Source organism: Labrus mixtus, chromosome 11 (genome assembly GCF_963584025.1).
Source record: "Labrus mixtus chromosome 11, fLabMix1.1, whole genome shotgun sequence".
NCBI classification, from domain to species: Eukaryota; Metazoa; Chordata; class Actinopteri; order Labriformes; family Labridae; genus Labrus; species Labrus mixtus.
This window is the reverse complement of record NC_083622.1, coordinates 7,789,392-7,815,445: the sequence shown is the minus strand read 5'-3', so window position 1 is coordinate 7,815,445 and position 26,054 is coordinate 7,789,392. Positions and strand designations below refer to the sequence as shown.

At 46.0% G+C, this 26,054-nt stretch overlaps 1 protein-coding gene across 2 annotated transcripts; it reads right to left on the bottom strand.

The window, feature by feature from the left end:
* Positions 1 to 20,729, bottom strand: ptpn23a (protein tyrosine phosphatase, non-receptor type 23, a). Of its 2 annotated transcripts, none has more exons than XM_061049802.1 (25): positions 20,490 to 20,729; positions 17,277 to 17,351; positions 16,966 to 17,093; positions 16,109 to 16,185; positions 15,938 to 15,987; positions 15,727 to 15,858; positions 15,565 to 15,645; positions 15,343 to 15,474; positions 14,388 to 14,435; positions 14,232 to 14,288; positions 13,861 to 13,922; positions 13,688 to 13,767; positions 11,640 to 11,754; positions 11,486 to 11,551; positions 10,754 to 10,899; positions 10,144 to 10,461; positions 8,781 to 8,935; positions 7,887 to 8,218; positions 4,551 to 7,113; positions 4,066 to 4,250; positions 3,151 to 3,255; positions 2,775 to 2,913; positions 2,297 to 2,410; positions 800 to 2,191; positions 1 to 753 (listed from the first exon to the last, which is right to left on the bottom strand). In XM_061049802.1, exons 1-24 carry the CDS (start codon positions 20,571 to 20,573, stop codon positions 1,601 to 1,603), a joined length of 5,835 nt encoding a protein of 1,944 aa, XP_060905785.1. In that variant the 5' UTR covers positions 20,574 to 20,729; the 3' UTR covers positions 1 to 753; positions 800 to 1,600. The 2 variants fall into 2 exon arrangements, with proteins under 2 accessions (XP_060905785.1, XP_060905787.1); XM_061049804.1 differs by having other exon boundaries at positions 13,861 to 13,919.
* Between the last annotated feature and the right edge of the window lie 5,325 nt (positions 20,730 to 26,054).

The window sequence follows — 26,054 nt, the reverse complement described above, 5'->3', positions numbered from 1 at the left end:
TTTCTGTCTACTGGATTTATTTAATCATTTTTATACAATAATGATGAATGATTAGTGCATTTTTTAATAGTCATTTATTTAAGATATTTACAGTGTTACAGGATGAGAAAACTTAATCAACTTGTAGAGACGTGCTGATTCGATGCTGCTCTGTGTTACAGGCTGACTGTACTACACGCGCTGATTTGAGCTGAAGGGGGTTTGTCTCCTTAAGAATCAGCTCCTCCCACTCTGCTCCTCGGGGCCGTGCATCCATTACGACAGTTCAAACACAACGACTGAATCTTAAACTCCACACTGACCGACTCACGGACTTTGACGTTTGGCGCTGTCCCACAACGGGATCGGATCGTCTGGTGTGTGAGGGCTCTGATACCTGGAGTTCATTAAAGATGCAATCGTCAAGCCCCCTTGTGTCTGACCACGCCCCCTCTCTGGAAGGGCTTGGGTGTACTCGGGCTTTCTCGCTCCATGTCCTGTTGTTTACGGTGAGAAGGCAGACTCAGAGGGCAGAACAAACACCTAGCTGTGGGAGTGTCACCCACCTGGGGGAGGGGTTACTGCCCTTTGTGATGTCATGAAGGGAAACTCTCCAAATGGCCTGTTTGAGCACACATTTTCTGAAAAGTGGAGCAGGCAAAAGACGGAGAGGATGGACTTTTCTCATCATTGGGGGGTTTGAAGACACACTAGGGACACATTAGTGTTAGAGAAACATGTTGAAGTGGATTTTACAGAATATGTGACCTTTAACTTTGGTGGTTTTTCTAAGTTAAAATATAAAAGCTGTAGTAAATACTGGAGAAGGGCTTTTTTATAATTTTTTGGGGCATCTTGTTTCCAGGCAACGTGTGTGACGTCATGATAGTGTCCCATTAGGCCAGTGCTTCTAAAACTGGGAGAGGAAGAAGGGGGGGGGACATAGTGACATGAAAGGGGCAGATGCACGCGGCCTGTGCAGGGGCGTTGCTGAATGGGTGGCTTGGGCCCCCCAAAATCTGAATGGTCACCTTAGGGGTACTTGTTTTGCCACGTCAGAGGCAGAACTTAAATGTAACTATTTCTAAGCGGGGGGCCATGTCAGAAAAAGTGATCCTTTCTTGTACCATCTGAAATCCCTCACACACTGAACGTCCGATGCCCTTAAAGTCCGTGAGGGTTCAGTTTTAGACTTCAAGGTGGAGTTTGAGATCCGGTCCAAACAAACCCTGGTGACGACCACCTGCGAAAAAGGGAGGCCGCAAAAGTGGAGTGCATGCTGGGAGTTTTTCCTTTATTTCGGGGGCCCAGCTCTGGCTGAAGTGCAGAACATTCATACATCACAGACAGTTGAAAATAAAAAGAAGCAAAAAGCGACAGAAGGAATGAAGGAACACAGACGAGTGCATAGTGATCTGGTCCCAGAAGCCCCCAGTGATGGAAGAAGACGCGAGTGTGTTTCAGGCCACGTAACCAGAAGGAATACACCTAACTTCAAAACTGGAACCCTACCGTCTGCCACCAGGCACGTCTTGGAAATAAACACGGCTAAATGTTTTTTTTCTTCTTAAAAGCAGGATTAGAAAGAGCTGAGAGAAAAGCAGCGGTTTGTGGACTCCTCTCAGGTCTTGTTGAGGCTCCACAGGGGGTCCAGGCTGCTGAGCGGGTCGTCCCCTTCCTCCTCTCGAGTCCCGTGCAGACCCTGACCCTCGGCCGGCTGCAGGAAGCTCTGCTTGGTCACCCGCTGCTTCCCCTTCCCGCCTCCCTCCATGGAGAAGTTCTCGGGCGTGAGGGAGGCCAGCAGCTCCAGGGAGGACGGAGCCGGACCGGAAGCAGGAGGAGGCGGGCTCAGGCTGGGAGTCACCTCTGGGAGGGGCTCGTGAATGGCTGGTGGCGTGCAGGGGGAGGCAGCATCCAGGCCGTTTGGTGGGGGTGGAGATTGAGTCGGGGATGTGAGAGGAGGACTGAAGGAGCAGGGGGGCAGCGGCTCTGAGAGAGGGGAGGGTTCCTGGAGCGGCTGAACATCACTCGACGAGTACAGGTCGGGTAAGGAAGCGACGACCTGCTCGTCCATGCCAAAGGGGGCATCCATTGCGGGGTCTGTGGCGCTGGGGGGGCGGATGCTGAGCTTGGCGATCGTAGCCTGGATGGAGCTGATGGGCATGTCCCCCCCGAGGACGAGATCCTGCTGGGACTCCTGTCTCGAGTAAGGCTGCAGAGAGGAAGAGAGAGACATTTCCAATTTAAAAAAAAAAACAGTGGCTTGTTGCACCAGCTCTGTGTGTGTGTGTGTGTGTGTGGTCGTCTGAAGACAAACCTTTGTGGATGCAGAGGTGGCGTTCTTGCTGCAGGTGGCGGTAGTGATGCCGTGTCTCTGGAGGACATGCTCAGCGTGCTTCAACACAGCTTCATAGCAGAACTTCAGGTGAAGCTGGAGAGAGAGACAGACAAGAGTATGTGAAAAAATGTAACTTTGTATGTAATGAATAACCTATTTACTCTTATCTAAAATAAATCTGAGCCCCCCGAGGACTCACATGATTTTAAAAAATTTACAAGAATTCTAAAGCCGGATATTTTGAGTCAGGAAACACATTCATATTGAAGACCTTCATATAAACTATCTTGTGTTTTATCAGAACAGACAGCCTCGTGCCACCCAAAGAGGGGCCCAGACCGCAGGTTGGGAACCAACGATAAAGATCAGATTCCCTTTTTACTCTCCTTATGTACAACCCTGCCTACCTATCTTACAAATTAAAAACGCACACATAATCATCAGATTTGTGTCTGACCTTCTCCTGCAGCATGTTCTTCCTCTGTTGTCTCATCTTCTTCACCAGCAGCGGGAGGTCAGGGATCCCGTTGCCTGCTTCCAGCTCCTGCAGTGCAGCGTACAGCAGACAGAAGGCGCCGGTGCGTCCCACACCCGAGCTGAGACAGAGAGTAGACAGGCTCATTAGGAACACTTTGGCTCTAATCGAAACCGCCTCCTTCATACCACTATCGATCGTAGTATGCTGTTTGTACTATCCAGTGATGTAGTGTTTTCGACTGCAGCGGTAAAAAACAGTGTGTGCATGTGATTAAGGTGGTTAAGGGTTTAAGGTGCTTTGACTAAAAGATTTAATTCTTAATCATATTCAAAGTATTTTTTTTATTCCCACTCACCTGCAGTGCACAACAACAGGTGTGTGTAAGGGCCTCTGGTGGAGGTAGTGTCCATGAACCTCCTGGATGAAGCGCAGCAGGTTGCTCTTACTGTCAGGAAGACCCCTGATGAACAAATAGGAGGAAATGGAAAAACTTAAAGAGTGCATGAGGATGGGGCGCCGGTAGAGTAGTGGTTAGTGTGCACGCTCCGTGCACGGCGGCTCTAGTCCCCCAAGCAGGTGGCCCGGGTTCAATATGACCTGTGGATCCTTTCCCTTAAGTTGTTCCCTACTCTCTCTCTCCCCGATTTCTGACTCTATCCACTATCCTGTCTCTTAAATAAAGGCTCAAAAAGAGTATTTTTTAAATGTTGTGTTCACATCCTGATTTCAAAAACAGGATGAGCAGTTCCTCATCATCAGAAATCGGATTTTGCTATCTGGAGAACTCTGACAGAAAACGGGTTCCTGTGGCATCATGTTTACGCCTTACTGCTTACAGCTAGTGACTACCTGCACAGGAGCAGCCTCAGCTAAGTGATGTATCAGCAAAAAAAAAAACATGGCGGCGGCAATGAGTGCATCTTACTTCTGGAGCCCCAAAAAAAACGAGTTAAACCCGCTAGTGCTAAACCCGTAATAGGCGACAGCGGTCTCTTGATCCATCAGATTTAAAAAATGCTGCAGTCTGTGTTGTAAAATAAACATCACAGGCGCCTGCACAAATAGGATGCAGCAGTCAGAAATCAGAATTAGTAATGATCATGTATACAGGGATATGAAGAACCAGGTTTCACTCTGTGCATGTAAACGCCATATCCTGAATACGATCCAAACAGGGACAGGACCGATAACCAGGATACTGGAGTCCACGTTACCAACAAAATCAACACAAACTATATTTGACATTCTAAATAAAAGAGAAAGTTCTCACAGCTCGGGCCAGGAGGTGGACTGGAGATGGACCACAGTGCGTTTCAAACTTTGGTCGCGGTACTGCAGGCTGATCATGCGCTCCACATGTGTCGGCGTCGTCTTCTGTGTGGTGAGGCTGAGCGTGATTGGTCCCTGAGCGAGCTGCTGCCCACGCTCAGTTGGGAAGTAGCGCACAACCTTTCCCTGGGAGAGACGGAAAAAACAACGGTGGAAACCGAGATGGTGAAAACAGAACCCCGTGGGTCTCTTTAAGTACCGATAAGAAACAAAGAAAGGTGAAACCGATGATAAACCCTTTAAATTATGAATAATTGTTTATGTAAGGACATGCTTGTTTTTCATTTATAAATCTCCTTACAATCAAATGTTCCAGAAATATAAAGTATAATGTAAATTTGTTTCTGTGTAAAATTATTCTCATCTATCATCAAAACAAATTTAATTCACTTAAATGTCATCAACAGTAAAAATTACGTTATGTACCTTTTCTAGCTCTTGCTCTGAAACCAACATGACGATCAGCGACACCTTCTGCTCGTAAACCATCAGCCAGAAGTCAGCCGCTGTGCCTGTGAGCGGCGCCTGCGTGGCAATAAGGCGTGGACAGTACGGAGACAAGTCCTCCACATAGCTGGCGTTGATGTAGTCGTCTTTTCCTGACTGCAGAACCACACGGTTAATATCATAGGGCATGACATCCTGGTGACGGTTCTTCATTGTGTAGCAGCGGGCGATAGCGATGGAGAGTTGGCGGGCGTCCTTCTCCTGCTGGTCTTGTAGCTCTTTCCAGCGGGCGTCCAGCACGGATAGCCCACCCTCACTCTCTGAGGGGTGCTCCAGGGAATCTACCTGGGCCCTATAACGTTCCAGTTCACCATGAAGGCGAGCAACACGCTCTGGGGCTTGATATGGGTCACCCTGGATCAGAAGAACTCCCTGTGAGCTCCTCCTCCGACGCTCTCCATCCTGCGGGTCGGCTTTGGTGGGTTGGAGGACATTTGTGGGGGCCTTGGTGCCTCCTGGTATGCTCTCAGGGCTCGAAGAGAGGAGGTCATCTGTGCTTGAGTTCTGGCGCTGAAACAGCGATGTGGAGGGAGAGACGGCCGAGGGGGAGGGAAGAGTGGGAGGAGCTTTGCTTCCCGTGGTGGGGGCTGGTGTGGGTCTCTGCTGGGGGTTCAGAACCAGAGAGGCAGGACCAGGAGAGGGAGATGGGGAGGGAGAAGGTGAAGGGGAAGGAGGAACAGGGTTTGGTGGTTGGGTCACGGGGGGTCCAGGAGAGGGCTGGATCATGTGCTGGGCAGGGGGAACATGTGGCCCATGTGGGGCCATGGCAGTGGGCTGCAGTGGGGTACTTGGAGGTACATTAGCTCCTGGACCTGAAGGGTACATGGTAGTGGGCTGTGGATGGGTCATTGGAGGAGGAGCCTGAGGTTGTTGGGGGGCTGCAGGTTGTGGTGCCAGAGGCTGTTGAGGCATCATTGGAGCCCCTCCTGGGTAGCATACTCCCCCTGAATGAGGGGGCTGAGCCTGTGGTTGGCTGGGCATCCGCATGGGCTGCTGGGGCATGTGTGGTACAGGAGGCTGTCCAGGGTGTGGGTGATGTGGTGGCATTCCACCTGGAGGCATCTGAGGCAGAGGGCCCCTTGGCAGGTGGACCTGAGCGCCAGGGACCATATGAGGTTGTGAAGCAGGAGGCATCTGTGGGTGCATGGAAGGATGGATGGTGGGGGGCAAATAGTTCTGAGAGACTGGGGGCATTTGCTGACTTGTAGGGGCCATATAGTTTTGAGAAGCTGGGGGCATTTGCTGACTTGTCGGGGGCATTTGTGCTCTGGGACCTCCTGGCATCTGTACCTGTGTGTGAGGTGGAATCTGTTGGGCATTGGGGGGCATTGTAATGTGTTGCTGATGGGGCATCATGTGTTGATTTGGGAGTCTGGGTGGCATTTGTTGGTTAGGATGGGGCAGGTAGGGTTGAGATACAGGAGGTGCTTGCTGAGAAGTTGGGGGTATTTGTGGCATCTGGACCTGAGGTTGTGTTGGCATAGAGCCTGGCATCATCCGAGGGGGCTGCTGGGGTACATAGCAGTGGGGTGTCTGGTAGCCTTGGGGTATCTGTGGCCGGGGCTGATAACCATTGTGCTGATGTGGCTGCAGCTGACCTGGAAATACTTGCTGGTACTGAGGAGGAACACCAGGCTGAGGGGGCATATATCCATGTGAGTATGCTTGCTGGTTCTGGAGAGGAGGGTGAGGGCCAGGGAGAGCCCTTGATCCAGGCTGGTAGCCCTGAGGCAGTGGCTGTCCAATGGGCTGAGGGTACTGCTGCTGTGGCTGCTTCTGCTGCTGTGGTTGGGATGCAGGAGCTTGGGCTTGGCCATGCATGGTCATTCCTGGTTGGGGTATAAACTGTGGGTAAGCCCCCATCTGTGGGGGTAGGGCGTAGCCAGTTGAGGCAACAGGTTGGACAGGGTGGTGTTGAGTGGGGGCGTAGCTGGGGATTGGGGCCTGGATGCTATCCACAGTTGTGGTGGACGGTCGGACTGGAGCAGGAGCAACAGGACCAGGTTGGGGGACTTGTGGATGTGGTTGTCGATAACCCGGCACTGCTGCTTGGGTTGGCATATGTGGAGGCATTTGTGGATTCATCTGAGGGAGGGGTCCACGGGGCAGAGCTCCAGAAGTAGGAAACTGAGCTATCCTTGCCAGGAGTTCTGGAGGAGGCAGGTTGGCAGGGAAGCGAGGATGACCAGCAGCTGGAGCACCAGGCCAAGGCAGTGAGCTGCTCCCGCCCAAATTAGCACCAGGAGGGATGTAGGCCTCTGGACCAGGCATACGAAGTGCAGTGTTGGGGAGGGAAGACATGTCAGGAGGGAGGCTGAGGAGCTCCTCAGGTAGGTCACCTCCCAAGGCCAAGATGGCTGCACTAAGCTGGGCCAACTCGGGGTCATCCAGGCTAGAGCAGGCAGAGTCGACATCAGGGGCCTTAGTATGCAAGGAGGGTTTAGCTGCTGTAGGCCGTGCAGGTGGCTTCTTCTGCGTCTCTCTGAGGAGGAGACAATCACAGCCCAATATTACATTAAGGTTTCTTTTTCTTAAAATTATATATTTGAGCTACGTTTGCCTTTATTGGATAGGAGAGGAGAGACAGGAAATGGTGTGAGGAGAGAGAGGGAATGACATGCAGCAAATGGGCGAGCACGGATTCAAACCCACGGCCAATGCAATGAGAACTATAGCCTCTGAAAAATGACATAACTGCGAATCTGGCGCCTCATTAAGGTATCTTGTAATAAGATGCTTGACATTGAGAGATAAAGCAGAATTGTATAGTCCAAATTTTAAATTAAAAATACATAAGATTCGAGAGGCGGTGGTCCTCTGGGGCGGTCAGCCTGGGTTTCATCTCCCGGCCTGTGGTTCCTTTCCCGCATGCCATTCCCCACGCTCTTTCTTGGTTTCCTACTCTATCCACTGTCCTATCACATGAACGATACCATATTTGATGTAACATTCCTTTTTAATTCAGAGGTCTGCAGTTGATATGTGAGGACATCAAATGCCCAATCAACAACAAAAGATGGCATTCTATGGACTCACAGAAGCAACTCTGTCTTCGGTCTGTTTTAAAAATGTATACCGAACTCGTTACACAAGGAAAAAATCAGCATGAACTAAAAATGCCTGTCTTTCCCTTCAAAGTACCTGCCTGGTGAGGAGATGTGAATGGATGGAAACGATAGTAGGAAAGAAGCTAGCTAACTCGTCAGATACAATTCTAAAACTCTTTAACTTTGTGTATTTAATCTTTGTTCTTACTTTTCCAGGATGGGCTTCCTGTCCTCTGCTCTGGTCTGACATAAGGTCTTAGCTTTCTCCAGAAGACGGGATGCTTTGGCCTCAAGGTCCTCGTAGAACTCCTTCCCCTCTTGGGACTTTTTCATCAGGTCCTCGTAGGCTTCATAGGAGCCCACCAGTCCCTGGACAGTGCCGTTCCACTGTTGCTCAGTCTGGCTCAAGCCCTTACGCACTGAGGCGTACTGGACGTTTGCCTCGGTCAGCGCCTTCAGGATGTTCTCCTGAGCTGCCAGGTTCTGATCAATATACACCTTCACCTGCTCGTACTTCTTCAGCTGCTCCTCAAATATTTGCTGAAAGGACACAGAGTTTGTTGGAGGTGGCACATGTATAATTTTTGCAAACACAAACTAGAACTTAAGAAAGATTAATCATTAGATATGTTCACATGGGCACAAATACTTGTGTGACTTCTGTTGGAACAGGATCTTACTCCAGTGAAACTCTTAGAGGAAGAATGTGCGAAATGACTTTTTGATCCAGTAGATGTCGCCCTTAAGCTCCAGCATTAATCCAAATTTACACAGGATGGACTTGATCTCTGATATATTTATGTGGAACATTTCGCACATTCTTCCTTTAACAATCTTTAACAAGTTGTATGCATTTTTTTTATTAATGTCAACAGGAAGAAGCAGCTTCTTTTTCATGATATTTACCGAAGATGAGACTAGTAGGAGAACTCTACAAACGTCAAAGTGGTTTTATTCTGATTAAATACTTGATGTCAAGATGGGATCAGGTTGAAGGAAGTTTGCACATGTTAATATAGTTAATGAATCATAAATCACATCAGTTTTCATGCCTCTTTATTGATTCATGATCTATGTGGACTGGCCATGTGAAGCGTCATACCTTCATGTCGGCCCTCTCCGTGGTGACCAGGGTAGAGGTGATGTCGTCTTGCTGGATCAGGTCGCGGAGCTGTTTCTCCAGAGAACTTCTCTGTTCCCTCATTTCCTGCACTTTCCCCAAGATCCTCTTCATGCACTGCAGCCCGGCGACTTCCTCTGCAAACACAGACACACGTTTCAAAAATATTTTAGACTGAACTTGATGACTCCTGAATTGAATCTCAGAATATTACCATTAAGCTTTCTATCTATCTTAAAGGGGCTCTATGTAACTTTCAAAAATACTGCGTTTGTAGAGATACCGCATGGCCGTTAGGCGAACCGCACCAGTAACATGTTGCTCGCTCTCCCTCGCGTGCTCGTCATACGTGCTCGTGCGTACACAAACGAGCATCATCATCGGCCGCGAAACACTGGATATTTACCGGCATAAAGGTGACAGAGGAGGTAAGTGGTCATACACATGTGAAAGTCTGTGAAGGAGTCTGTGTGTCTGTATTCATTCTCCATCCTACAAACTACAGTCTCTGCAGGCACTGGCTGAGAGGAGTGTGTGATGAGTTTGTCCGCCTTTGAGAGCTCCTAGGACGGATAGAAGTGTGTGGAAGACGGCCTCTGGCTGTAGAGGGAGTGTGTGATGATTTTGTACTGTTGATCTCTGTAAGCGGAGCGGAGTGAGGAGGACGTTGAGAAAGTGCATAAAATGTCACTGCCTGGAGCTTTCGCGGAAAATACGACCGGGGGAAACTTTTTATACAGGCAACACAGATAGACAGTGAACATCTACTTTTTCACATCAGTTAACCGTTCGCATATTAATGGAAGATAAAAAACGATTTATACATTTAAAAAGTTACATATAGCCCCTTTAAAGTCATGACCAATGCAGCTTATTACACCAACTTCATTCAGCAATCTCCAAACAGGCCATTTGGAGATTTTCCCTTCATGACATCACAAAGGGCAGTAACCCCTCCCCCAGGTGGGTGACACTCCCACAGCTAGGTGTTTGTTCTACCCTCTGAGTCTGCCTTCTCACCATAAACAATAGGACATGGAGAGAGAAAGCCCGAGCACACCCAAGCCCTTCCAGAGAAGGGGGCGTGGTCAGACACAGCTCATTTACATATTTAAAGGTACAGACACAGAAACAGCCTGTTCTGAGCAGGGCTGAAATAGAGGGGTTTATAGACATGATCAAATACAGGATCAGAGTGGATTGATTCTTCCAGAGTGGAAGAATCTTCACACACATGTTTTGGGGAGCTCTGAGACTTATTTAAATTGGTTGAAGAGGAGGAGAATATGTGACTCTTTAAATGACACAGATTAACACAAACCCTCATTATTAAACACAAGCTCACCTTCATTGAGCTGGGGCCGGGGCAGAGCATCTCTCAGACTCTCCAGTGGCCCCCCCAGAAGACGCAGGTTGCTGATGTGCAGGTTCATGGCCCTGTGGAGCTCCGTGTTGGTGAAACTGGCCTTCTCATGGGCCTCCATGTACTTCTCCAGGTCTCTGCGGATCTCAGCCAGAGACTGAGCCTGCGCCGCTGGGTGCATCTCAGCCAAAGCGGGGCCGCAGGCCTCCAGGAGGGCTCGCTCACCGCCCTCGTCTTCCTCCAGGACGTCTCTGATCTCTCTCAGTGACGACTCCACATCAGTGAAGACACCGGAGAGCCCTACAGAAGCAGGCTTTATTAACACAAGGGGTGAAAACTGTGCCTGTTTAAAATGATTCATGCTCGCTGTTCAGGTTAATTAACGGTATGAATGTTATTAATTGATAAAACTGAAGGAGACTGGGATCGCAGAGAGGATCACTCCCTTGATTCCCCACCAGCATCAAATTAGTCCATTGTTATAGTTTTATTGAGAGCCCCCTGGTGGTGGAATTTACAAACTGTGTCTTTAAAGGAAGATAATACTCGTGATTAAAGTAGCTATAACACTGAATGTGATATGAATACTGACCCTGCATGGACTGGATGAGGCTCTTGACGGTGTCGGGTCGAACACTGAGAGCAGCACATTTTTCCATCAGGACCGGAGGGATGTGGCTGTACATGTCCAGGTTGTCGACGGACTCTGGCTCCAAGCCCAGAGAGTCCATGAACTGTCTGCAGAGAGAGAGAGAGAGAGACCAGAACAGTCCGTTTAGAATAGAACTGCCTCTAATTAAAAAAATATATATAATGTATAAATTAAATTCAGTCTGAGGTACAGAAGGGTCAGACATCGTAAGAGGTCTAATTTCATGTCGCAAGATACCTGAGGGGTTAAATTAGTCCCCTCCTCCTCGTCTCAGAGCAAAGCAACGGCAAGAGCGCTATGTTTTCTCAAATATATTTTCTACCACTCATTTTTTATTTGGTTGCCCATATGCTCATGCGCTCCAAGCTGGTGAACTCAGGCGACGTGTCTCTGTGTGATCGGGCTTTAAGTAATTAGAGCTAAGATCACCTTACAGACTCAATTCAGGGGAAAAATAAACACAGGGCCTTTCACTTCCTGCCACACTTTAGCACAGGTTACTGACAGACATGTGATCAAACAGATATATTCAGTTACTCTAACAAACACCTACATCACACACTGGGTGGATAGTACTTAATTTATCTTGAGTATCAGCAACGGTCACACACACACACACAAAACAGACACACACACACAAACGAACACAAACATACAGAAAGGAGAACTCACTCTAGTGTTTCATTCTTGCCCTCTATCTTGGTGACGACGTCTCGCAGCAGCTTGGCCTTCTCCTCGCTGGAAAAAGACAGACAGGAATAAAAAAAACCTGAAGAACATCTGACTTTCATGCTCTCTGACTCGTATGACCTCGGACTGTGCCTACCTGTACAGCGAAGAGGCTTCGTGGGCCGCCATGGGCACCAACTTGGAAAACAGGTCTGGTCCAGTAACGCTGGGGTCTGTGGGGTTCACCGGTAGAGCTCTCACCAGAGGGGCACCTAGAGGGGCAGAGAGGAGATGGTTTTACTCGCTCAGGGGCACATTAGCTTGATTTTATATGCAAAGATCAGCAGAAAACAACAGAGCCAAAAGCAACGGGGAAAAAAGATCCAAAACCAACAACGACATTGTCTGTTAGTCCTTTAAACAAACAAAGGATGAGGAAGACATCAACAGGAGACGCCGGCAACTACTTTCCATGCTGCCTAAATGGCGGCCCCTAGTGGACAGAGTTGTCACATCAACTAAATGTCCTGCTGGATCGATCATTGCAATTCCAGCTGTGCCTGCAAACACTAAAAAAGGCCCCAACGTAAAGCTGTACACCCCTCAGATCTCCCTCCTCTACCCCTGCTATGTGTTCCTGAGCATGTAAGACATGTTGTTGTTCATGCTTATTTATATGCTGTTTCTTGAATCTGTTTGAGTTTAGCTTTAATTGAATCATGACGGCTATTGTTTAGTCTACAGTTTGCCGGTTAGTTTACCACAGACAGCGTGGCTTTGGATAGAAAATAAATCCTTTAAACTGCATCCTCTGTCAGCATGTCTTTCATTTGGGACTCTGATGCGGTCAGCCCGTTCTTAAGAACCTGAGAAGACCACTTGTGGTCTAACTACAGTAAAGCCAGCTCGCATAAACTTCAAGTAGCATACTGTTAGATGATGCACTAAGAGTCTTGCTCAGAAGACCTCGTGGTAAAGTGACAGGGAAATATATGTGGCTGCAAGCCATCTTGAGAAACCTTATTTTTAAATGTATTTGTCTTTACTACTACAGATGACTCACAAAATAAGTCATCTTGACCGTGACAGGCATCACATAAAGCACTACACACTATCAATCTGAGATATGGAATATCGGGAATGTGATGCTAAATCTGTTAGCATGTTAATGTCAAATTCCATGATGTGTTGGCGTCAAAGCAAAAAAACTAAGACATCCATCCCGGTTCATCTGTGAGAAAATGAGTCACCGGCAGAACTCAAACAGAAATGTACTCAAAATCTACATCTCCACCGAATCCATCCAAACTGTGTTAACAGCCGGATTAAACCCAGCAGGCCGATACAGAGTGTCAAACTCAGTCATTTGACCTTTGACAGAGAGAATGTTGGCTTGAATGAAGCCACATTTGGCACCAAGCAGAAGTGCCCTGATAAAGTTTATGTGACACATTGACTAGTAGCCAAGTCACAGTTTGCATCCATCAGTGTTCACCAAAGAATCCCAGTTTAACCATTAAGAAGGATACATTACCCTGAAAAAGAACCACAGCCTCAAAAAAAGAGTCGCTTGCACCACGATCATTCACAGGAGGAACATAAAACTAGAAAATGTCTCTCTGCGTTCCTCTGTTCCTCTAGAGAGTAGCTCCTTCTCTCAACAGCAGGTCAAACAGACAGAGAAGAAAGAAGAGGAGGTTGTCCGTTTATCAATCCTGGACGATGTTGCTCTCTTGGACGGATTCCCTCCAGATGTTGCTGCGATATCTCAAGGCCATATTGACCTTTAAGATTGACCTTTGACCACAGAACTCTCATCACCTCTTCCTTAAATCCAACCGGACGTTTGTGCTAAATCTGACGATCCTCCCCTCCAGGTGTTCATTAGCTATTGCATTCAAAAGATGGCGGACAATAGGATCCATAAACCAAAGAACACCTCCAGCTGTGTCAGATGTGGATGAATATCTGTTTCAGAATGGCTTTGGCCACGTCGTTCATGTAAATGAAACCTGCAGAGTAGCTCACTGATTAAACATACAGGATGTCCTTATAAACACCGACACACCAAGTTAAACACAGCGGGAGACGCACAGGCCTCAACATCACTCTGCAAACACATATCCAAGAATAGACTGCAAAATGTGCACGCTGCTTTGCATGCTCACAGTGATAAAGGTGCAGAGAGGGAACAGGATGCGTTACCTTTGACCGAGGTCAGAGTCTCCAGAGAAGGAACCGACTCGTGGTAGATGAAGTCGTTGTCCTTTTTGGCCGAATTGAACCTGCAGGTTAGAGTTCAAAGACAATACTTCTTCAGAGAAACTCGTGAAACATCATGAGAAGTACTGAATTCTTATTAGAGGGGTATCACTCACTTTCCCCCGATGACGTCCATGGTGAACCTCAAGGCCTCCTGCACGCTGTCAGGCTGACCCTGCTCGTACCAGGACAAGACAGAGCAGAGCTTAGCATTTTAAAACCACAGGGGCGCACACACACACACACGTTAAACAGTGGCTCTCAAACGTTTCCTATCACGTCCCCTCGCTTGGAGGAGAAATAGTTTTCCCAAATGTTTAGTGAAAAAGAAAATCCGTTCCTGCATTCTGATCATTTATTTTGCACCAATTTGTGCTTTTTTTCTGCACCATGTTTAAGATCTCTTTGACTTTTTCTTCTAAATGATGCATGCATGAATTACACCGACACGATCTCATCGAGTGTCACGTCATGAATAAATGTCTACCTTTGCCAGCTTGATGGCTTCACTAAGTTTGTCGATGGAGCTCTGCAGGTACGCCACCTGTGGACACAGAGGGTCATATCAGGCGACAGAAAGAAAAGAAGGGGAGAGAACGGAGAACACGTTTGTTCATGAGACGATCGGCTCAGGCGGACCTACCTGCTCTCCGTACTTCTGCTGCTCCTCGGCCTGCTTTCCCATATGAAGCTGTTCAGAAAAACACAAGAGACACGAAGAACAGTTTGCATGTCTGCATGTGAGGAATCAAGTCCAAATAAACATGCAATAGGCCTGAAATGGAATTTGTTCGCGCGTCAAAAAGAGATCACACATCCCCAAGGTGGTGCTAATGCTCGTGACTGTTTTTTCACCGCTCTTACACAACCAACAAAGAAGAAGAAGCACAACAAAACACACAAAGAAGAAGAGTGACACTCGGATGCAACATGACAAGATGGCGCCAAATGACCCGCCTGCTCCTTTGAATCAGCTGTGTGGGTTAAACTTCGAGGTTTGCAGAGCAGTCTGACACTTCAAACATTTGAATGAATATCAGACGCCATCGCCCAGAGGAGCCGATCACAGGAGCTGGACAAAAGAAAACAGGCGACCAACATTTTATCCCGTCTGTTTTTAAAAGTCTCTGGATGTGTAAAAGTGTATCCTGAGTGTTACACGAGTCTGAAGCGGGTGGGGGCTAAACACACTGCAGTCCGTTGATTGGTCGAAAGAATCATCACTACCCGTCGAACAGTTGTATTTAAGGGCAAACACAAAACGCACCATGTTTAAATATCCTGTGGATTATGGGATTTCAAGTCATTTCAAGACTGTGTAAGCGAGTAGCCCCGCCCCATGGACGACCTCGGAGGTGCAGACCTCTGCTGGACCGCCTCCATTTTTGCCCTTTGTTAGTTGTGTTGCGTTCTTCTTCTTCATTGGATTTACTTGCGGGCTTAACTGCTATGACGTCACGCTATTACGTAGCCGGCGCAGCTATGGCCATCCCGGGTTTACAAAGTAAGGGGTACGGTCGACTCTGGAAAGGCAAGCAAGATCAGGGTCTATCGTACCAAACTGTACTGAACCAAACCGGGCCGCTCATCAGACTCACATGTGCAATCGCAGCAAAGTAGTAGATCTTCATCTGAACCAGTTTCTTCCAGTCTTTCTGAATCTTTCCCAGCATGGACGCCGTCTCCGAGTTCTCCAGAGCCCTGCAGGCGTCTTTGTAGTAATCCACCACCTGAAGCAGGACACGCAGTAATTAACCTCCAACAATTCAATAATCTCTTGATAATATGAGATCTAATTTAATTAGTGATGAGGAGGGGACCTGAGCGCTGATGCGAGCGACCAGGAAACTCTTCCTGTTGTCCAGCATGGACTTCTCGAGCAGACACTCCTGAGCCTGACCCTGGGAGGAGGACACAGAGTGGTGAGACAGTGATCTAGGTGTGGGTGTGCCTGTGTGTATATGCATGTGTGTGTAACCTACAAGCATGAGGTTGATGTTGAGGTTAAGGATCTGGTGGCTCATGTCCACGCTGAAGTTGTGGCTGAAGTGGTCTCTCAGGTAGGAGAACGCCCCCGCCGAGCACTGGAAGTGTGTACAGGACACCTTCATCCCCTGGACGGAGAGCAGAGAGTCAGTGGGACTGTGTGGAAGTGCATGTGCATGACTGTGCGTGGAAGTGTGTGTGTCATACCTCCTCAGATACCCTGTTATCCATGGCTCCCAACATGGAGTGTAGGGCTCCTGCAGAGAATCCATTAGTTACTATTATTAGTTGAAATCGTCTTATTTAGCCACCCTTTTCTCTGTGAATGTGTCTGATTTTGAAGCACGACTATAAATATCTCCACATGAGCTTACTCACCAAGGTTGTAGAGGATGCAGGCCTGCTCATAGCTGATGTCATCATGGGTGACTGTTTTTCCAGAGAAGATTTCCGTCCTGCACAGAGACAAACATTTCAAACATTCAATCACAAAATGCCAACTCATGGACTCTGAAGCTTCAGTGTTTATCCAGCTCTGCATCGGTCTGTAAACCTTTCTGTGTTCTAACCTCTCTCCATTTTTCAAAAGCATCTCCAATATTGATCCTAGTTTGAGCTCGTTTCTGCTCGTGGAGCTTATTAGAAACATGCAGAGGCTTTTTAGGTCGGGTACAATCACTTCTATCTGAACCAGTTCTCTTGCCCGCTTCCATCACTGCAACACCTGTTGGTTTGACCTGATGACTGGTCTCATATTTGGCAAACCGAGGGGCATCCAAAACGGCTGTGGGGGGGGGGGGGGGGGGGGTGCCTTAAAACCGCCTACCTTCTCTGGTCCAAACATTCAGGACCAGAATCTAAAGTTAGAAGGAGGACATACTGGCTGCTGCATAGAGTAAGGTCATTTTATCATTTCAGTCTCTACACATCTTACTGATTGGACCTTTAAGGTAGAGAAAATGCGTCTCAGTAACATCAAATTAAGCCAATAAGGCTGGGTTTTTAAAGGGTTAATACAGTATTGGTCTGATCCCTTTCAGCAGGTCCAAAACAGAAAGTGGTCATAACACAAACAATTATTCAGATTTTAAGTGGATGGGTGTGTCGGTGTGTCTGTCTGTCTGTGTGTGTGTGTGTGTGTGTGTGTGTGTGTGTGTGTGTGTGTGTGTGTGTGTGTGTGTGTGTGTGTGTGTGTGTGTGTGTGTGTGTGTGTGTGTGTGTGTGTGTGTTATTACCATGAGATGGGTACCGCAGCCTCCTGGCCGGTTCCCATGGGGACTCTGCTTTGGAGGTAATGCAGCTGGCCGAAGTACTTCCTCAGTGTGCTGCATCCCTCAAAATCCCTCGTCACATTTACAGCACTCTGTGAAAACACACACAAACACACACGTTTATATCTGCATTTTACGCAGCTGTACATCTTCTATTCCTCCGTTTATATGTTTGATTAAAGTGGCCCAGCCAATCAGAAAGGAGTTGACGGCAGACGATGAGACGAGTTTCAGACGTGACAGGAAGTGATTGAGGCGTACGAGCAGGAACCAACCTGCCGCAGAGTCTCCAGTTTCTTCAGCTGTTCGTTGTAGTTGTCTGGATTCTCTCCATAGTTCTTCAGGATGAACTGAGAAGAAGAGAAGAGTGTTAGAGAAAACTCCAGACTGGAATTTTTAATAGTCGAATAATCTGTCGCCCGGAGCATGAGCCAGAGACAGGCGCTGGAGTTTCCCATCATGCTCTGCCAAGCCTCCCCCCATCCCCATTAGCCACTGTGCTAAGCAGCATGCTGCTTTATGCCGGGTGGAGAGGTGAAACCTTCTTGCAGAAATACTCATTCTTTGGCATTTGTTTCTTTTTTATGATTAAATTATGAAAGCAGGAAGGTCACAAGGCTTCAGGTTAAATGCACAACGAGAAGACAACAAGAAAATAGGGGGGACCCCATGTAGTCGAGTCTAATTCGACTACCAGTCTCACAGTCAAGCATGAGGATCGTTCCATTCCAGCTCTATGGGGGTGTTTAAAGTCTAACTTTACATAGATTTGTCTGTTTTCTCAAAATACTTCATGACTCAGAGCCTCTCGTAGTATAAATATCACCTTGTGAAGACTCTTACTTTAAATTACTCTCCACAGTGTGTGCATGAAGAAATCACCCTGATGTATTGATAGAAGCAGCTAACATGTTTGGATAAAATCTTTCTCTGGATCTAAATCGTTGGGAATCAGTTTGGTGGATTATTATGATCAGGAGAGTTCAGTAACTCTTCAAATGGTTAAAAGACGTTGTTTGTTTGTTTGTCGCCGGTCTGACCTGCACACACCGGGCCATCAGTGTGTGTGCGTCTGCTGTGTTGGACATGTGTGATACGGTTAGAAGGTCACATTGATGCAGACTTAATGAGTGAGAAAAACAATGTCCTAAAAGAGAGCACCAAAAAAAACAACAACGAGAAATCTTTCTACTGTCAGTCGACTAAAAGCAAAATCTGACCAATCAGGCTCGACCGTGTAAAGTCGGGGACAGGCCTACTAGAGAGCATTGTCCCGTCTTTCTTTTCTCGATATGCCGCACCGCCTTATGTTTGGAGAAAACCGATGAGCTGTCACTAACTCAGATATGAGCTTAAATGATAATCTGAGGTATCAACGTTATCCATGAAGAATGAACGTTAACTGTGAAGAACAGATTCTGATCCCGAAACAAAAACACATTACCTTTGAGCTCTACTGAAGGTTGTATTAAAGGTAAAGCATAACAGCCTTTTATGGTACGAGTCACTGAATCGACACATATTTAAAGAGTGCGAGACATGCAGCTTCCTGGAAGTTCATTGCAACACATCCTGCAGGAGTTTTACTGGAAGGAATTACAGTAACTCAAGGGAGCAAAGGTCTGAAGGAAGGTTCTTGAAAAATGGGTCATCGGATAGAGATGAAACTGAGTTTTTAACCATTAGCTCTTTCTACTTTTGTTTGATTTTTTTCTATGTGAGTTAGCTTGGATCTAGGACACGCTTTTCAGTGTCGTGACAAGAATCTTATTCCATCATAAATAAACTTGTATTTGAGCACTTTTACGGAAGCCCTCAGCAGACAAACATCCAACACTAAGTCTTCTTCCTCTGATGGTACGATGGGCCAGCATGTTAATCTTTTAGATACTGTAGATTCGGGTGGAGCGAGGGCTTGGGGATAAATTGATTTTATCGATAAATTTGCAGTTTCCAAAAATGGAAACCTAGACTTCCTCATTCACTCTCCTTATGTACCTGTAGTTCACATCTTCCCTCTTGTTTGTTTACTTCCTACAGAGTGACCTCGGGTATGTAACCTGCCACAAGAAGTTGCTCTGCCTGATTTTTACTGTACCCTGAAACTGCATAGTGCACTTTTAAAGACAAGTTTACAGTTTGTAAGTTTCAAACCATCCACGGTCAGACAGAGAGTGTTTGACACAGAGAGGGAGGAGTTGTAAAGTTTGTTCACCACCTTTAAGAACTACCTCCTGTGGCATCTGTGGTGCATCGTGGGGGGGGGGAATCAGTCTAGCACTGAATATGCTCCTGTGTCGTGGAGGTGGGTGTGAGACATTGTCCAAGATGACATGCAAATTAGACAGCATCCTCCCCTCTGACACCACCGTCGGAGAGTCACCACCCGCACAACGTCACTGGCCTGGCGGATCAGTCTGTTGGAGTCTGTCGGCTACCGTCAGCCTTCTGCCCCAGCACACAACAGCAAATAACATAACAATGACCGCCACAGATTCATAAAACATCCTCAGCATCATCCATGAAGATGTTAAAGGACCTCACCCTCCTCAGGAAGTAGAACCGCCTCTCAGGCCAGTCTTGTGTGCTTGGACCAGTCCAGATATACTCCCAGGTACAGGTAGTGTCATACTCTGGGTCATAATAATCTATATTGTGATGATCTGTTATGTGACCGTATCTATCTAACACACCTGTGTATGCACATGTGATAACACTGGGCAAACCTGAGGAAGCGAGTCATTCGCTCACAGTTAAGTCCCAGTAAAGTAATTTTTCATTTTGTGGAGGACCTTAAAAAAAATACATGTATTTTCATGTGGGGTACATTGATTTTGTTATCACCATATTTATTAAATTATTATTTTTGTGCGACACAGGAACCCAGTTGAACACACCAGCTCTTACTGGTTGTGTTATGAAACTTTGTGACAGCTGTTTAACTTTCTCCTGCGGGGGTTTAACTCTTCATATATAAATAAAAAACTGTCTCCACGCTGAGTGACTAGATGCTCTTGTTCAGTGGTGTGAGGTGTTATTTCCTACAGTTCAACCAGCTGTAGTCAGGTGCATGTGACAATGACATCACTGGTTATTATTTTCCTGTCTGCATCCTGACCGGCGGGCCGTGAGGAGCCATGGTCCTTGTTTTCGCACCGTGCACCTCTGTCACCGTGTAACTTGTTTTGTTTATATCCGGCTAAGCTACGTTCTTGTGAAGGGGGGTAATTAGAAACTTAACATTGGAGGTGTTAGTTAGCAGGAGGCTAACGTTAGCAAACAAAAGGCGGTGGTCCAGGGGAGAGATTTTCCATATTCAGACCTTCGCTAGCGTCTGGAAACTTCCCCTAGTCGCCCCATCAGACGGAGACAGACTCCAGGTGGTTCAGTCGTTTGCTAACGTTAGCTTCTCGATGTGGTTATCCATAATCCTTGTTTGGTTGACTTTCGACCCTGTTGCTCCATTTCCCCCACCCAGCCCAGCTCACCTGCCTGACGGACGTGCTGAACGGGAACTCCCCTGCCTCCTTCAGATCCAGCCAGATCATCGGCATCCGGGGGACCGCCTCCATCGCGGCCGAGTCTCCAAAGGGGGGGCCGTCAGCCGTTAGGATGTCAAAACCACGTCGCTAGTTTAATGTACGTGAAGGGGTTTTCGAGTAGGTAGCTTTCCTCCAAACAACTGTGTCATGTATCCATTTACACTCCAACCGGAAGTTGGGAGTGCACGTGACGTAATCTCCCGATACATGCCGCGGGGGTTTGTGGGAAATGTAGTCAGTGATCATTCTCTTTCTGCTAGCAAGCGTTTCTTTGATAAATATCAACCAACGTGCGTCATAACATATATAAATATGTAAATTAATACATTAATATTTACAGTCGATAATCATAACATGACACATGAGCCTTTATTTCGATAATAATACTCTTAATAATATACTTTTTATATGTATATATAATATATATACAGTGTTTCCCCTACCATTATATTGGGGGGCGGCCCGCCCATATATATATATGTATATATATATATATTAGGGCTGTCAAGAGATTACATTTTTTAATCGTGGTTAATCACTTAATTGCAATAGATGATGTCATTTAAAAAAAAAAAATGTAACCAATATTTTTATTTGCATTCTCATTTAGTAACACAGTAACACACTCACAAAAAGACAAACAAATAGACATAACATTGACAGTATAAAAACAAAACAAAACAAAACAAAAAACAACAAAAAACAACAACATACAAAAAGGAGACAAGACAGCATGACAGAACATAGACTAACAAAAAAAAGATAATAGTAATAATAATTTGGGCATAAACAGCTAAATCCTACATAGTTCACACAGTCACATCAGATGAAAAGTTTATTTTTGTGGTATACAAATGATCATTGGATAAAAAAGGCTGCTTGCTAGTCAATACGTAGTTTATATATAAGGAAAAAAAACAACAACAATGAAACAAAACTACATTAACTATGCCAATAACCATATGTATTCTTATTTAATTGTTAATCAAGTCCGTCATGAAATTTCATTTTTCCTTTTCATGATTTTACAATATATTTGACACATCAACATTACCCAGCAAACGGGGGAAAGGGTTTCACCTTTTTTGATAATTAATAATCTCATTTTTAATTACATTTGTAATCACATTATTTTGCATTGAGAAATAACTTTTATTTTGAACGTTGTGTGTACTGTCTTAAGCTGAGTGTTCTTTACCTTCTGTTTCAACCCTGCTTTTATTTTGAAATAAAGTAAGGAGCTTCAGGTAGATGGAAGGTTAGGACATGAAGTTATGGTGCATTCATTCAACATAAAACAAACTGGTATTAAAATACTGTTTATTATAGCTGTCATAATTCTTTATTAAAAAACAAAATGTCTTACATGTTTTCCTCTCAATCTGACTGCTCTTACTCATTGAAAGAAACCTCACTGTGTTTCTCCTTCCTGCCAGCAGATGTCACTGTTGTATCAGGGAAAGCAGCTCCTGTATGCGGCGTGCAGCGGATGGGATGATGATGTGTCAAAGCTCTGATGGACGGTGGTGCTCAGGGTGGGTGAGGCTGCTATGGGTTATTCGCAAAACATTCTTTAGGCTAATCCATAATAAGATAGATCTGAACCCTCATGTGGCGCCATGAAGCAGAGATCGTCAGCTCTAATTGTGTCAGACTTTGTCACCCTGTGGTATCAAGGTGTCAGCAAAACTGAGGTCTAATATCCATCTAAAGGATCAATCAGTGAGATGTGTAGTGAGTGAAATGATAAAGTGACCTTACTATATGATCAGACATTAAGGAAACATGCTATGTTGAAGTGCTGGCTTCTCTGACTACAATGCAGCAGCCAGTATGTCCTCCTTCTAACTTTACATTCTGGTCCTGAATGCTCTGGATTTGTTTGGACCAGAGAAGGTAGGCGGTTTTAAGACACCCCCACACAGCTGTTTTGCACCCCCCTCGGTTTGCCAGATATGAGAGCAGTTATCAGGTCAAACCAACAGGTGTTGCAGCGATGGAAGCGGGAAAGAGAACAGGTTCAGATAGAAGTGATTGTACCCGATCTAAAAAGCCTCTGTATGTTTCTAATAAGCTCCACGAGCAGAAACGTGCTCAAACTAGGATCAATATTGGAGATGCTTTTGAAAAATGGAGAGAGGTTAGAACGCAGAAAGGTTTACAGGCCGATGCAGAGCTGGATAAACACTGAAGCTTCAGTGTCCACCACATGGTGACCTGAGTGAGCATCGACTCTAGAGAGGAGGGGGCGGGGGGCTCTCTACAATGTTTAGAATTTGGACTGCAGTACCCACTTTAAACACTAGGTATCAGAGTTTGATATTGCTCCTTTAAGTTAAAGAAACATCTAGCTGATAGTCTCAGAATTCTGTCTTTACTGTTAACTGCATGTAAATATGTCATCTAAACTCAGTCACTCTCCAAAAACTACAAATCTAATTTGTAGTATTCGCTGTGCAACAAGAACAATCCTTTACATCAGTATTCTTGTCACATTTTTGCACATGAAATACACAGACACATTTAAGAGCATGTCTGTGAAACCAAATAACTACTTTTGTTTCCTGCACTCTTATATCTTTTTAGAAGCATCGTGAACATGATTAGAGGGGAATATGAAGCAGACTCGCCTCAAAGACCTCCAAGGGCTTTTAAAGATGCATCCCAGACGGCACGTTTCAGGAGATAATCACAGCGATAAACACAGAATTTGTAAACAGTGTTTATGGATCTGAAAATTAGCTAAGTGCAGCACTTGACATGAATACATCTCTGAATGTTCATCTTTGGCAAGAGACTTTTAAATAATCCATCATACAGTTAAGGCTTGTTGTTTTAAATAAACCTTTAATCTGACAACAAAGAGCTTCAATCTATTGATCACTTAGAGTGCAAAATATTATAGGATTAAAAAAGCAATCACCCTTTTCTCAAGCTCAAAGAGAAGATATTAAATGTCTTCGTTTGTCTGGCTTACATCCCAGATCTTAACAGTATTCAGTAACCTGTCACAAAGAACAAACAACGCTGGAAGTCTTTAAAGGTGACATATCCTCCTCCTCTTCAACCAGTGTAAACAAGTCTCAGCACTCCTCAAAACATGTGTGTGTGAAGTTTCTTGTTCTAAATCCACTCTGATCGTGTATTTGATCATGCCTATAAACCTCTCTTTTTCAGCCCTGCCCAGAACAGGCTGTTTCTGTGTCTGTACCTTTAAATATGTAAATTAGCTGTGTCTGACCCTCTCTGGAAGGGCTTGGGTGTGCTCGGGCTTTCTCGCTCCATGTCCTATTGTTTACGGTGAGAAGGCAGACTCAGAGGGCAGAACAAACACCTAGCTGTGGGAGTGTCACCCACCTGGGGGAGGGGTTACTGCCCTTTGTGATGTCATGAAGGGAAAATCTCCAAACAGCCTATGTGAGCACACATTTTCTGAAAAGTGGAGCAGGGAAAAGACGGAGAGGATGGACTTTTCTCATCATTGGGGGGTTTATAGACAGACTAGAGACACATATTAGTGTTAGAGGAACATGGTGAAGAGGATTTTACAGAATATGTGACCTGGGCTAAAATATGGAGCAGCACTTAAACTGTAAATCCACCACCACCCAAGCATCTGACTGCAGGCTCTGACTGCCGACGGACACTTTAAGACATTTTGTCAAACAAATCTGCAAGGAGCGTTGACGTCTGAGCCTTCTCTTTTCTATCGATGCATGACGGATAGACAATTTGTGTTATTGTTGCAGTCGGCATTGTCGTAAAGGTTCACTTTTATATTTTCTATCACTTTCCTTGTCAATCATTTCTGATAACAGACAAGGCAACCTTAAAAACGAATGTACAGGCACCTCCTCTGCCTCCATCATCATATCTATATATAACATTCATTTATAATTCACTGCACACAAGCTCTGTGTACATCACTAATGCAGTGTTTGAGCTTCCTCTCTCCTGATGCCACCTGTATCTACACGAGGACAGATAACAGGCTGCAGGGTGTCAGAATTAGACCGATTCAAAGTGCAGTTCTATTATTACTCTGCGACAGTGTGTCACATTTAAAAAATGTACATAGAGGAGTCACCGGGGTGTTAAAGGTCCACATGACTCGAGGGATTTATGCCTCATTCACACGATGTAACAGGGAAAGTATAGGAGGCATTTTCGACAACATCCTCACATCATTTATACGTTTGGTCTCAAAATGAACCATTAATCACACGAAACAGATTTGTCACCTTGCTCCTCGGTAAAGCTGCGACTGTGTGAATATAACAGGTGATAGATTTAGATTTCTATTAGCCCCGAGTATCAACATTGGTGGGGTGGATTAGCTGCCTTGTGTGCTGCAGAGGGAGATACTTTAAGCCTTCGACAAAGTCCTGCATCAGCTGGAATAACAAAGTGATGTGGGAAGTTTGTCTTGGTTGGCAGTTTGTTTTTACGGTGACGATGTTGTGACCGCGCTGCATAAGAGCAGACGGACCCGAGCGGTTCTGTAACATGTCAGAGTAACGTCTAGCATCAGGAAGAGCACGACTCAGCACGTGAAAGTTTCGGCTTAGCGAGAGCTTTGTCAAGTGAGAGGAGGTCTGTCAGAGGAAGCTCTCAAACGGCATTATGAAGACGTGAGTCTGACTAAACCCTGGAGCCGTTATCAACTTTTAACACCCCGTGTCCTGAATTTTCCCTGGATAAAGATTTTTTTTTTTTAAAAAGGAATCTTACAAATATCACTTTCTCTTCCCGCCTCTTCACATATCTTGTTCAATCTCTCCTCCAGCTGGGCTCGTCGCTGCTGCGTCTCGAGGCCCGGTGCAGTCATCACAGCACGGTTGAGGGGCTTCAGCTAGACGCAAGGGATGGGGACCGTTCATTTTTTAAATGATATGGATGGATATGTCTGGGTGCGGTCCCCCCTCATTGGTTCCAAAATAATCACCTGAAGAAGACCTCTGGTTGAAATATTGTGATTGTCCACCCATCCAGCCAATCACAGGGCTGACAGAGACAGACAACCAGCCACACTCACATTCACACCTATGGACAATTTAGAGTCAGCAGTTAACCTAACGAGCATGACTTTGGACTGTGGGAGGAAGACGGAGTACCCCGGAGAGAGCATGCAAACTCCACACAGAGAGGCTCCTGTCAGATGGGGACTTGAACCAGGATCCGCCTTGCTGTGAGGCAACAGGGCTAACCAGTGCTCCACTGTGCAGCCCTGTTGTGATTAAAACTTTTTGTGACATTTAAGCAAAGTGTGTGATCATATCTTCTTCCCCAGTCTGCTGTTTTTGCACCGCCCCGCACCTACGTGATGCGCATAAAACTACCTCCTTTTACTATTGATTTGGATTCATGTGCATGAATGGCTTTATGTGATTGTGTTACAAGAGAGGCGGACTCCAAAAAAAGAAGAAATAATGAACGCACGGTCGAGTCAGCGTCCACTCATCGGACGATGAACACAAAGAACATGACAGCTTCTTTACTGACTTTGTGGTG

Excerpts from the sequence above, each read along its gene's own strand:
- ptpn23a (XM_061049802.1), bottom strand. The coding sequence starts at position 20,573 with ATGGAGGCGGTCCCCCGGATGCCGATGATCTGGCTGGATCTGAAGGAG. Across the intron at positions 15,646-15,726 it reads TCAACATCAACCTCATGCTT|GGTCAGGCTCAGGAGTGTCT; the intron begins GTAGGTTACACA and ends TCCTCCTCCCAG. Across the intron at positions 15,475-15,564 it reads TCGCTCGCATCAGCGCTCAG|GTGGTGGATTACTACAAAGA; the intron begins GTCCCCTCCTCA and ends GTCCTGCTTCAG.